The sequence below is a fragment of the Alligator sinensis genome, unplaced genomic scaffold, assembly GCF_000455745.1.
Source record: "Alligator sinensis unplaced genomic scaffold, ASM45574v1 scaffold1205_1, whole genome shotgun sequence".
Classification (NCBI taxonomy): Eukaryota; Metazoa; Chordata; order Crocodylia; family Alligatoridae; genus Alligator; species Alligator sinensis.
In genome coordinates, this window is record NW_005842834.1 from 575,852 (window position 1) to 588,725 (window position 12,874).

A 12,874-nucleotide genomic window follows, 5' to 3' on the forward strand; every position below is an offset into this window, starting at 1 on the left:
ATTGTACGCTCCAAGAGGTATTTTCTTAATTTTTCAGCACTAGTGCTTTTTTTTTTTTAAAGATTAACATGATACAAAACAAGACCAATTCATCCATGTTACATAAAGAAAAAAATACTTAAAATTATGTTACAAAGACAGAGCACCACAAAACAAGTTTCTGAACTGGATTTAAAGAGGGACAATGTTCTGCCACAAGGTGGCGGCGTTGGCTAAAAAGGGGAAAGATTGAATCAGCTGGTTTGGGTATCACAGTACTAGAAGGAAACCAACCACGACACAAATGAAGGGGAAACAAACCCGCATACTTTGATCAGCATAACTGAGGGATCGCGACACTCTGAAGGGTTCGAATTTAAAAAGTAAAACTTGTACCAAGGGAATATATAACCTGAAGAGATTATGTAACAGATCGGGCTGGTGGAATGAACCTCAGATAGGGATATTTCTTCCGGATCGACCCGTGCCGCCTCCTGCAGACACAATGGCGGACACCGAGAGCAGAACAAAGCGGAGCAGGCAAGCCGCGTCTGTCCTTCTGCTCCTGTGCGTGGGGGCGATCGGCTCGGAGACGGTGCGGTACTCGGTGCCGGAGGAAATGGAGAGCGGGTCCTTCGTGGCTAATGTGGCAAAGGATGTGGGGCTGGAGCCCAGGAGCCTGTCTGCTCGCAGGGCCCGCCTGGTGTCGGACGCCGCGAGCCGGCATTTCCAGCTGAATGGCAAGACTGGGGACTTGCTTATCAAAGAGAAACTGGACCGCGAGGAACTGTGCGGGCAGACGGAGCCCTGCCTTGTTCGCTTTGAGCTAGTCCTGGAGAATCCCTTGCAGTCGTACCTAGCTGAGGTGAGGGTTACTGACATAAATGATCATTCCCCAGTGTTTTCAGAAAATGAATTTACCATACAAATACTTGAAGCAACTCCCCCGGGAGCGCGGTTTCCCTTGGAAAAAGCCGAGGATTTAGATGTGGGGAACAATAGCCTCCAGAACTACAGCCTTAATACTAACAGTTATTTCTCCCTCTATTCTCGCGTTAGGAATAACGGTATGAAATACGCAGAGCTGATCCTAGATAAAGCTTTAGACAGGGAAGAGCAGTCAAAAATGAACCTGTTATTCACAGCGGTGGACGGCGGCTCCCCGCCGAGGTCCGGCACTGCGCAAATCCGCGTCATCGTCCTCGATATCAATGACAACCTGCCCGTTTTCTCCCAGGCCTCTTACAAAGCCCTGGTCCCGGAAAACAGCCCCAGAAATTACCTGGTTGTGACAGTTTCTGCCGCCGACTTGGACGAAGGAAGCAACGGGGAAATCTCCTACTCCTTCAGCCGGAAATCCAAGGAAAGTAGTAAAGAGTTCGATATTAACGCAGTCTCAGGGGAAATTCGGGTAACAGGGGAACTAGATTTCGAAATGAGGGATACATACGAGCTGGATGTTCAGGCCACGGACGGCGGGGGGCTGTATTCACATACCAAAGTCCTGGTGGAGGTGGTGGATGTGAACGACAACGCGCCAGAGGTGACCCTGACATCGCTCATCAGCCCCATCCCCGAGGACGCGCCCCCCGAGACGGTGGTGGCCCTGCTCAGCGTCAGGGACCGCGACTCCGGGGACAACGGGAGGGCAGCCTGCTCCATAGAGGACGCGCTGCCCTTCTCCCTGAAGGCGACGTTCCGGGACTCGTACGCGCTGGTCACGGAGCGGGCGCTGGACCGCGAGAGCGTGTCGGAGTACAACATCACGATCGTGGCGCGGGACCAGGGCGCCCCCAGCCTGTCCGCCGAGCAGAGGATCAGGGTGAGAGTGTCCGACATCAACGACAACGCGCCCGTGTTCAGCCAGGCGGCCTACACCATGCACGTGCGGGAGAACACGGCGCCCGGCACGGCGATCGGCACAGTGCGCGCCGCCGACGCGGACGCGGAGCACAACGCCCGAGTGACCTACTCGCTCGTGCCCGCCGGCGCCGGCGCCGGGGCCCTGCCCGTGCTCGCCTACGTGGCGGTGAACTCGGCGGACGGCAGCGTGTACGCGCTGCGCTCCCTGGACTACGAGCAGACGAGGCAGCTGGAGGTGGGCGTGAGAGCGACGGACGCCGGGTCCCCGGCGCTCAGCTCCGAGGCCGTGCTGCGCGTCGTGGTGCTGGACGAGAACGACAACGCGCCCTTCGTGCTGCACCCGCTGCAGAACAGCACGGCGGCGTGGAGCGAGCTGGTGCCGCGCTCGGCCGAGCCGGGCTACCTGGTGACCAAGGTGGTGGCGGTGGACGCGGACGCGGGGCAGAACGCCTGGCTGTCCTACCAGCTGCTCCGCGCCACGGAGCCGGGGCTCTTCGCCGTGGCGCTGCACAGCGGCGAAGTGAGGACGAGCCGGCCGCTGACGGAGCGCGACACGGTGAAGCACAGGCTTATTGTGCTCGTCAGGGACAGCGGGGAGTCGCCCCTGTCCTCCTCCGCCACCCTCAACATCCTGCTCGTGGACGGCTTTTCCGACGCCTACCTGCAGTCCGCTGATGCCGCCGCCGCCGCCGCCGCCGAAGGGGCCGACACAGGCGCTTTAACCATGTACCTAACCGTCTCCCTGTGCCTCGTGTCCTTCCTCTTCCTGCTGTCCGTCGTGACATTTGTCCTGCTCAAGGTGTGCCGGAGGAGAGGGGGCGGGGAGCAGTACACCAGTGCTCCCGGCACGTTGTATGGCGACGGCAACTTGCCGAGAGACTGGGTGGATGTGTCGGGGACCGGCACCCTGTCCAGGAGTTACCGATACGAAGTGTGCTTGAGCACGGGGTCGGGGAGCAGCGAATTCCGGTTCCTGAGGCCCCTCGTGCCCGCCCCGCCGCAGCAGGGGGGCTGCGTCGTGACGGGCTCCGGGAAGGAACGGGATCTTCTCACCGACTCTCATGCGCCCACCGACTTGGAAGGCGCCGATCAGGTAAGCGTTGAGTGGGCTCTTCCGCCCTTCATTCTCTATGAATAGGTCCTCATCTTTTTGGACTGGCGAATGTTGTTCATGTGTTATTCGTTTTCAAAATCTAGTTTCCTTTGTAGGGAACCTAAAACTGATTTGTACACAAGGGACTGTTTCGATTACACTGAACATCTGCAATCGACAGATGTAATATTTACCTAATGGCATTGATTTCTCATTTAAGCAGGGTTATTTTTTAGCGTACCGGTGTATCTGAGGGGAATTATTGGCCTGCTTTGCTAGTAATTATTGGGAACCTTCTAATAGGGTCTGTTTCTTATAGACGACGGGAAAAGTCAGGTTTCCCCATTTTATTTCCGGCGTGATTACAACCCTGAAAGCCTGGAAAGACAACTACTTTGGTTCTCTATATTACTGGTAGTTATCACTAACCAGTTTATGCAGTTCCAGTCGCAGCGATTTATTAAAGGGAAGCGAAATCCCATCAGGATATTAGTGTCAGAATTAAGGTCTGGAGTTTTCAGCATCCTCCTTGAAAGATTATTTCTATGCTCTCACTTACACGTTGAATACTTGGATTGCATAATTGATCGATTCGGAATACAAAATGCTCTTTACCTACAAAACAGTTTCCCCTGTAGCGCAGGCACGTACTGAATGCACTGCAGAGGGAAGAGAACTATAAGTTCTATAAAACCGGGTTGTTGTTTCTGTTGCTCATAAGATGATGATGATGATTTTTTACATCCAAATAACATTGATCTATGGGTAGAATCGTACACTAACATAATTAAAGATGGTGAGCTGCAAGGTGCAATTTTACTGCAAGAAAAGGGTGAATTGAATTAGAGAGTCAAGTTTAACATTGAACAGGAGACAAGAGTGGGGTTGAGGTTGTTGATTTTCACCTATAACATTTTGCAGACACTGTAGAGCCTCTGTCTAAAACCAAAGCCTGTCAAACACGCATTTCACTCGTAGGTGTGCTTTTGAAGGAAAGGGGAATCTGTAGGAAGAGATGATGAGCCCTGTTTTTCAGAACGTTTTAGACCCGCGGCTTTTTGGCAGAGGAAAGTATTCCCGGTGCCAGGCCTCCAAGATGGAGGCATAATCCTGGTGGCGAGAAGAACAACCTCACCTGCAGGGAGATTCTTGCATCTGTGTTAGAAGACCGGGGCGGCAGAGGAGAGAATGGTGCGGCACAGGCAAGCTCCGCGCCTGGGGCTTCCCGTTGGGGTGCGGGGAGGAGAATCGGAAGTGGTGCAGCTTTAAGGTCCATAGCCATGTCTGTGGGGTGATAGCTCAAGGCCATATTCTTCTGAAAGGAAGTTTTCCTTAGTGTTAAGTGTTTAATGACTGCGGTCACTCTATGGGTGTATCCCATACTATTCCTTGTTTAAAAGAAGTTTTAAAAGGGAAAAGAGGAGCGGAATGCCTTGAATACCTATTTAAAAAAAAAAACTAAAGTAAAAATGATATTGGGGATTTCAATGGACCAAAGAATGCTTCTAGAAAAGTGAAACAAATGTTCTCTTACCAATAATTTCAAGATGTCGATGCTGTGGTAGGTTTAGTTAGCATAATAACTTTGTCCGGATTGTTAATACTAGTGCGGAAAATCTAACGGTTCCAGTGGCGTCTGCAACCACCAAGCTCTAGTGTAACATAAGCAACCAATTGGAAGTCGTTTCATACTGTTCCCCAAGTCACTAATCACAGTAGTATCTACGCTCGCCCCCATGCCGGCAGCAGCGCCTATGCATGAACTGTGACCAGCAAGGTTTACCGTGGCTTCCGCTGCCTGGAGCTGTAACAGCTTGTTCGCAGTTTAATAGTTGTTATGGGCTGGAAGGGACCTTACAGATCTTGTGTCCAGCCCCCTTGCACTTGGACTCGGAAATGCTTTCGCTTTCTCGCTCTGTGCATCGCAGTTAATTTTCGTCTTAGATTCACACCTTATTGGTAGCTTGGTCTCTGGTCATTACCCTGGTCTAAATATCCACTACGCAAAACGCTGAGTATTAACATAAAGCAATTCCAGCATTTAGGCTATAGCGCTGCTTCCTGCCCGCTAGGGAACATCGCTTCTAGGGACATCTCTGCGTGGATTTACTGTTCTGAGTCCTTCCATGAGCCGATAGGAAATGGCATCTCTTTCAGCGATGGCTTCCCATTCTGTGCTATCCATATTCCCGCCGCCGATACTGACAGCTAGCTCCGAATTGGCAATAGCTATGGGCAATAGCTTTACCCGAGAGGCCAAAAAGGTGCCTTCCAAGATTTGAAAGCATTAACTTCTTCTAAATGTATGGAGCTGAACCAGAAAGACATGGGAACTCTCCAGTTTTTCTCAAGGGAATGCTCTATCAGCCCGAGGACTTTTACCCTCGGGGGTAAAAAGCAGAACCCTGTTGTGATCATAGAGCAGGGTGATTTCAATAGACACCAAGAGAGGAAATCAAGAGAGGAAATTCCAAACGTGTATTCAGTTTGATACCTCTGTTTATGGTTTGTTTGCTTCTAAATTAAGTACTGTCTTTTGGAAAGAAACATCCGCTCTTGTTCTCTGTACTTCTGGTAGCTGTGGCTATTGAGTTTATGCCATACCACTCGAAATGATTTATAACATGAAGGCGGAGAGGACAGCGGTACAACAAAGGGAAGATTCCGTCACAGGATAGCTCTCAGAACTTCGTCCAGAATTTGCAATATACTCTTTGTAATTTCGTTTCTACATGTTGGAGACTTGTATTGCACTGTTGATCAGCTCTGTATACAACTGTCTCTTTAGCTACAAAAGCCTCTGACATAGTGCAGTGAATGTGTTAGATTTATCGTTTACTGTAGAGGGAAGGGAACTTGAACTTATATGAAATAGGAGAGTTCTTATTGTTGCTTTTTCTACAACATTCAAATAATACGGAAGTAGTGGATGTGGACCACCAGATCCCTGAAGTCAGAGTACATATTCCTCACCAGTCCATCAGGCTTCCTCAGAGAACTCGGTGATGATCATATTCGTTCTCAGAGGCCATGATTCCGGAGGCATTGGGAGAAAGGGTTTCTACCTTCACATACACCTTTTATCCTAAAACCAAAATTTGAAATTAGCACACTTTCGTGATCTCGTGTCAATTGCACAGACAGAAAACTTCATCCCATAATTTATCACCTGATGCCGTAGATTTGGTTTCCCACCGCTAAACAGGAGACAATAACCTTGGAAGGGCCCGAGATTAATGATCCCTTTCCAGCTCCTGCAATTTACTTAAAATATCCTACATGTATTCATCTGCAGGAAAATTGTAACCATGATGTAATGAAACCCAAACTACTGGTTTAGCGTGAGGTTTGACATAGTGTAAATGTTACTCTTCTGTCAAGCCCTGCTCTCCTGCTAGGACTCAGGTAGAAGACCTGCATTCAGATTCAGGGATTAAATATCAACCATAGTAAGAAAAGTTAAAAAAAATAAAAATAATTTTAAAAAAAAAAGTTGCTTTTCAGCAATAAGTTGGCAGTGAGAAGTAATTATGGGTTGGTAACCCAGCTCGACTGCAGTGATGGTTTTACACTGTGCTGCCCCCTGCACATCCCATACCTTGATGCTCCCACGTGTACCCAGTGCCATGCTGCTCCCCCCGCCCTCCCACATTCTTATCCCTACCAGACTTGCTCCCCTCTATCACAACACCCACCCCAAAGAAGCCTACCCTGAGACCCAGTACTATAACAGGCAGTCTGGGATGCAAAAGCAAACGCTCATGGCTGAGAACACTTCCTGCTGCACCCCCACTGGTACACGAGGACACCCTGCTTTTCTCTCTCTGTCCCAGCTGCAGCTGCTTAGCTGTTTACCGATAGCCATTTTTAGCCTAATATATTTACTGGAAGTTAGTAAATTTACTGACAGTTGGTAATCTTGAAGAGGGTGTTCCAGGTCTTCCTAGAGCAGCAGGGCATGGGTCCCCACACTCTGCTTCCCAGCAGCCATGCCAATTAGGGTAATACCCAAAACTGATAATATACCATTTGCATTACACCTCTGCAGAACAGCATATCAGCCTTCAGCCACCCAATGCCCTGCTTGGCCCAACCAAGCTACTGGGTGTCCAAGGTCGTAGTGGTGGATCGGGACATGGGGCAGAATGCTTGGCTGTCCTACCAGCTGCTCAAGGCCACAGACCCAGGTCTCTTCACCATGAGACTCGAGATAAACGAGGTCAGGATCACAAGGCCAATAATAAATCAGGCACGATAAAGCAAAGCCGTTTTGTGCTTCTTAGAAACATCAGAGACTAAACATATTCTTCCTCAACTTTTCGATATACTTCCAGTGCACCGGGTGTTGGTTTGTTAATGTTCGGTTTCTTTATTTCAGGAAGCAAAGGAAGAATAGGATAGTACATGAACTGTGTCAGTAGATGTATTTGTATCTCTAACAATTGTTTTTATTAACTGATTTCAATCACTGGTTGTAAGGACTGAAGGGAATTGAACTTCCTAGTTAGTAACAGAAGGATCACAACAGACTGGAAAGCTGAGCAGAATCCAACGGCATGAAGTTGAATGCTGAGAAACTCAAGGTGCTGCACTTCGAGAAGTATAATAAAAAACACAAATGAAAAATAGGTGAGACTTGGCTGGATGGCAGCACAATAGAAACGGACCTGGGAATGCTGGTAGGTCACATTCTCAATGTGGATCTTCAGTGTGCTGCAACTGCACAAAACACAAATATAATTTTGGGATGCATCAATAGAAGGATTAGGTGCAACACACGGCAAAAGTTAGTGCCTCTGTACTCAGCCCAGGTGAGATGTCATCTGAAGTATTGTGTGTAGTTTTGGGCTGCATGTTTCAAAAAGAATGTGGAGAAGCTAGAGAGGGTCCAGAAGCAGGCAACAAAGATGACAAAGGACTTTGAAAACAAGTCATACGAGGAGAGGCTTAAGGACCTAGGCATGTTCAGTTTGTGGAAAGGGCATTTTAGAAGGGACATGACAGCTGTCTTCAAGTACTTGAAAGGTGGCATGTAAAGGAGCTGGGCCTCAGTGCTACAAGAGGGAGCGTGTCTGAGCCGCCTGCAGCCGGAGATAACATCCCTACCCAGTCAAGACAGATGCGGCTGGGCTTGGGCCACATGGACCATCTGGAAGACTGCTAGAGACATGTGGATTGTGTGATCCCTGGACAGGCTTTCCCTCGCCCGGCCAAAGCCCTGTTGCCCACCCCACACCCAGACCCGGGCTAGTGGCATTCCAGAACCACAATGCAGAAGTGGATGGCAGAGACCACAAATGACAAGTGCAACCTTTTTCATTTATTATTACTATTGATTTGTGTTAACAGTCAGTTACGGACTCTTATGGAAAACCTTGAAATCCTGGAGCAAGTCTCAGGCCAGCTGCCCTGGGAGCCCAGGGTCCTGACTGTGGATCCTTCCTCAACCCTCCACAGTTGGAGTACCAGGAGAAGTGGCACCGCTGATTCAACAAGCCAAGCAACGTCCCTCAAGGGTTGCACTACCTGGGTGGCTCTCACTACCATAAAAAGAGGGAGAAAACCTTTTCTCTTTTGCTGCAAAGACTGGGATACTATCCAGTAGCTTAAAGTTGCAACAAAATAGATATAGGATGGATATCACAAAAAAAGTTATCTGTTAGAACAATGACGGAATGGAATAGACTGCCTATGGAAGTTGTGGAATCTCCATTACTGGTGATGTTGAAGAGGCTGGACAGCTACTGCTTGGGGATGGTCTAGGTGTAGCCATGTGGATGCCCTACTACGAGTATTTCCTATGCTTCTGGGCTCTGCTGATTCCTGCATGGGGCTGGGAGGGAATCCAACCTCTGCCACATATAGACAAACCCTCCACTTTTCTGCACATGCGTCAGGGCTTTTAAGACTTCTTCAGAGGCACTGGACGTTTACTTCCGCCAAGGCTGGGGATTTTTATAGGGGAGTGCCACTGCTCCTACAGAGACATAATGAGGGAGATTGCTGCACAGAGGACCTTGCCTTTCCACTCAGTGTCAGACCAATTTCCAAACTGGAGGTCAGGGGGGAATTTTACCACATGGTCAGTTTGGTATTAACCGTGTCGTGTGGACGGGTGGGGTGCCTTCCTCTGTAGCCTGGGGCATGGCCATGTACCTGGAATCTCTTGAGCCTGTATTCATAATATTTCAAAGAAGCAGGACATTGACTGCTGTGGTCACCTTGCTTTATGTGTGGCAAGTGAGGGTGCTCTGTCTTGTGTTGTGTCAAGCTTGGCGGTAGTTTTGCAAGAAAGATAGAAAATGGAAATTTGTAGGATGGTTTGGATCGGGATGATCCTTCCTCAGGGAGGTGGTTAGATTAGGTCTGTGTTTCTCAACCCATGGCTCTCGACCTAAAAGTGAGTTGCAAGATTATTTCGAAGGGTTGTGAGCTGCAGCAGGGCAGAGGGGCGGCAGGAAGATGCCTGTCCCTTCCAGGGGGGAAGGGGCTGGGGAAGAGCTGCATGGCCGGGCTGGCGGCACCAGCGCTGATGCCCGTGCTCGCAGGGGTGGGGTGGCCAGAAGACGTTGCTTTGAGCCAGGGCTGCTGCAGCCACTGCACTCTGGCCCAAGTGGGACGGGGACAGCTGGAGGCCTCTCCAGCAAGGCTGGGGGCGGGGCGGGGAGCAGGGGGTTGCAGGTCAGGAGTGAGAGACATCAGCAGGGCCAAGTGGGTGCGGGTCGGGACAGGCCATGGATTTTTTGCAAATCGGTCCCGGTAGGAAAAAGGTTGGGAACCATTGTTTTCCTATTATTTCTAAGCGAGGTACACTGGATTTGGACCTGATCAGTGGAATGTTTTCTGTATTCATGTGTCTTTAATGGAAGAAGAAAAAACAAGAGAGAAGAACGAATATAGATTCAGAAGTTATTTCCCAGCAAACACGTGAGAGCTTGTAAAGTACAATAGTGGAGAAGCTTATTAAGGAATATGGCTACACTGCTGGAGACTTTGATAAACTACTTCTCTTTTCAAAAACGATGTCACAAGTGCAGGAAGTATAAAAAACAGTAAAGAAAATAATATGAAAAGACAAGAAAGGAATGACATCTAGAAAAGAAGAATTGTTTTCCATAAGGCAGTACAGGTTCGGGATCCATATTGAGGAAACCGACTGAACCATGCGTCTGACGTAGAATAAAAAGGGCTTTGGGGGGATGAAATGTGCATTAAATGCTTTTGTTCCTCCTATGGAAATTAAACAGCACCGTGGTTTCAGAAAATCACTAATTCACCGCGGGTCTTAGACAAAAAGGGAAGATCGCAGGTACCATACCCAGCGACCTGGTTGCTTGGGCACAGTTCTGCCCCACAGGCTTGGTCCAAGAATGAGCGAATCCCATGGATCTTGACCAGCAGAGCTGAAGGCGGGAGCCTGACATTTCACGCAGCGTTCCTGAAAGTTAGCGCGTCTACAACTTATCCTGCGAGATTCAAACGCACCGTGAACTGTGGGGTCTTCCTCCTCGACTGGAATTAATGTAGCCGTCCTTAATTAGCCCTGTTTCTCAGCAATGCTTTCGGCTCTCCCGCGTGCTCCGGCCCATGCTCCTCCACTTCTACCAGTCTAAGAGGCAGCGGGGACAGAGCAGTTTACTGTGTCGGAGTTTCTCCTTCTCTCCTATCGGAACACTAATTTCTCTGTGTAGCCCTGCCCTTTACTCCTGAAAGCTTGTAAACAAATGAAACATGCCAAGGTTGAGTTTCAAGAGAGATGGAGTAGATTCTGGAGCCTTAATATCACCTTTTACTGATGTGTTGGGATGAATTTGTGTGCTCCACTTTGAGATGTAAGCAGACAATGAATGCAGGCTTTGAAACTCCTCAGGAAACTGTAACCTTTGCGAAGGCGTCCCTCTTGGTGTAGTAAGGATTAAGCTGTCATTTTAGCCGATATCTAAAATCAGGCCGGATGATATAAAACAAGTATTTGGATCTTGGTTAAATAATTAGTTTCCCCAAGTGTGGAGTAATGGGCAACACAATAAAAGAAGATGCATCTCAAATGTATGGAGAGTGATATATAATATACAAAAACTACTTTTAAACAAGAAGATAAAGGAGGGTAATCGTGACCTCAGGGGAAAAAGCGGAAAATGACTGCAGGAAATGGTCGTCTACTATATCCCCTGTTTGCTTGTAACTAAACTTACACCAGTATATGAATCAACCAACAACAACAAAAAGACCGGATATTATGTTTCTCCTCCAAAATGGCATGATAGAGTCAGGGATATCAAAGAGCATAAAAGCAGCCACTTTTTCGAAATAATTGTCTCCAGTCTATTAACTATAATTTATGTATTAAATGTTGAAAGGTTTCATTCTGAAAACACCTCTTCTCCAATAATAGCAGAAAACAAAACGAGGAAAGGTAGACAAAACAAATGGCTATAAGCTTTCTATACTTGTTATAAGCTTTAACATAGGTGCACAGGAGGAACAGTCAGCTAAAGCTTTCTTAAAGAGAACTTTCTTATCCAAAGTCTATCTTAAGAATCCAATCTTTTATATCTCCCGGCATAAGAAGCTGTTTTTACGGGAAGCTTCTGTAATAGTAATGGGACTGTTAGATTTAAAGTTACTTCTAAAATGCATTAAAATTCTAGCCTCAGTTTAACTCTTCCAGTTTTCTCACTCACAGTTCACATTCGCCTTCACTTATTCATGATATAACAGGGAAATAGCAATAACCCTGTCGTTTGCATCTACTTATTATAATGCCAAATATAACAATGTAGGTTCAAACATGCATAGTATTGTTTGGGTTGAGACAAAACAGCGATTAGATTAAAGTTCTGTCGCTTGGTGGCGCTGTTGACTAATACGAGGAAAGCGTGACCTGCAGTAGCTGAAGTCCCGGCTCTCCGGCAGGAAAACACTGTCTCTAGGAACCGGGAGCAGGAGAGCGGCTGTCTCGTCTCTTGTCTTTGAGAATATCACAGGAGACATCGGCACAACTCACCCTGTCGCATCTCAAGCGAACCCTTAGCAGATCGCGCTGGTCGGATGAATCGGGACTAGCGATATTTCTTCCGGATCGACCCGTGCCGCCTCCTGCAGACACAATGGCGGACACCGAGAGCAGAACAAAGCGGAGCAGGCAAGCCGCGTCTGTCCTTCTGCTCCTGTGCGTGGGGGCGATCGGCTCGGAGACGGTGCGGTACTCGGTGCCGGAGGAAATGGAGAGCGGGTCCTTCGTGGCTAATGTGGCAAAGGATGTGGGGCTGGAGCCCAGGAGCCTGTCTGCTCGCAGGGCCCGCCTGGTGTCGGACGCCGCGAGCCGGCATTTCCAGCTGAATGGCAAGACTGGGGACTTGCTTATCAAAGAGAAACTGGACCGCGAGGAACTGTGCGGGCAGACGGAGCCCTGCCTTGTTCGCTTTGAGCTAGTCCTGGAGAATCCCTTGCAGTCGTACCGGGCCGAGGTGCGGGTTACTGACATAAACGATCATTTTCCGGTCTTTTCGCGACCAGAATTCGTCTTCAAAATTCCCGAAACGACCCCTGCTGGGTCACTATTTCCCCTGGAGAGGGCTCAAGATTTGGATGTGGGAAACAACAGCCTTCAAAGCTACAGCCTTAGCTCCAATGGGCATTTCCATGTACATATGGAGGAACAGAGCGACGGCACGAGACATGCGGAGCTAGTGCTGGACCAAGCCCTGGACCGAGAGCAACAGCCAGAGCTTAGTTTGCTACTCACTGCCCTGGACGGCGGCTCCCCGCCGAGGTCCGGCACTGCGCAAATCCGCGTCATCGTCCTCGATGCCAACGACAACCCTCCCGTTTTCTCCCGGGCCACTTACAAAGCCCAGGTTCTGGAAAACAGCCCCAGAGATTACCTGGTTGTCACTGTTTTTGCCAGAGACTTGGACGAGGGAACGAACGGGGAGA

The 12,874-nt window shown here is 48.9% G+C and overlaps 2 protein-coding genes across 2 annotated transcripts in view; both read left to right on the forward strand.

Moving 5' to 3' along the window:
- The first annotated feature begins 281 nt into the window (after window positions 1-281).
- Window positions 282-2,980, forward strand: LOC102383657 (protocadherin beta-16-like). The gene has a single exon (XM_025191587.1). The coding sequence runs from the start codon at window positions 485-487 to the stop codon at window positions 2,978-2,980; it is 2,496 nt and encodes an 831-aa protein (XP_025047372.1). The 5' UTR covers window positions 282-484.
- Window positions 2,981-11,814: 8,834 nt separating this feature from the next.
- The window catches only part of LOC102383894 (protocadherin beta-10), a 21,598-nt gene continuing 20,538 nt past the window's right edge, over window positions 11,815-12,874 (forward strand). Inside the window, exon 1 of the mRNA XM_025191588.1 lies at window positions 11,815-12,861. Within this exon, the coding sequence (XP_025047373.1) occupies window positions 12,046-12,861 (816 nt within the window). The 5' untranslated portion in view covers window positions 11,815-12,045. The remainder of the gene's footprint in view (window positions 12,862-12,874) is intronic.

What these genes read in the sequence shown, in the direction of transcription:
- LOC102383657 (XM_025191587.1), top strand. Translation starts at nt 485, where the DNA reads ATGGCGGACACCGAGAGCAGAACAAAGCGGAGCAGGCAAGCCGCGTCT.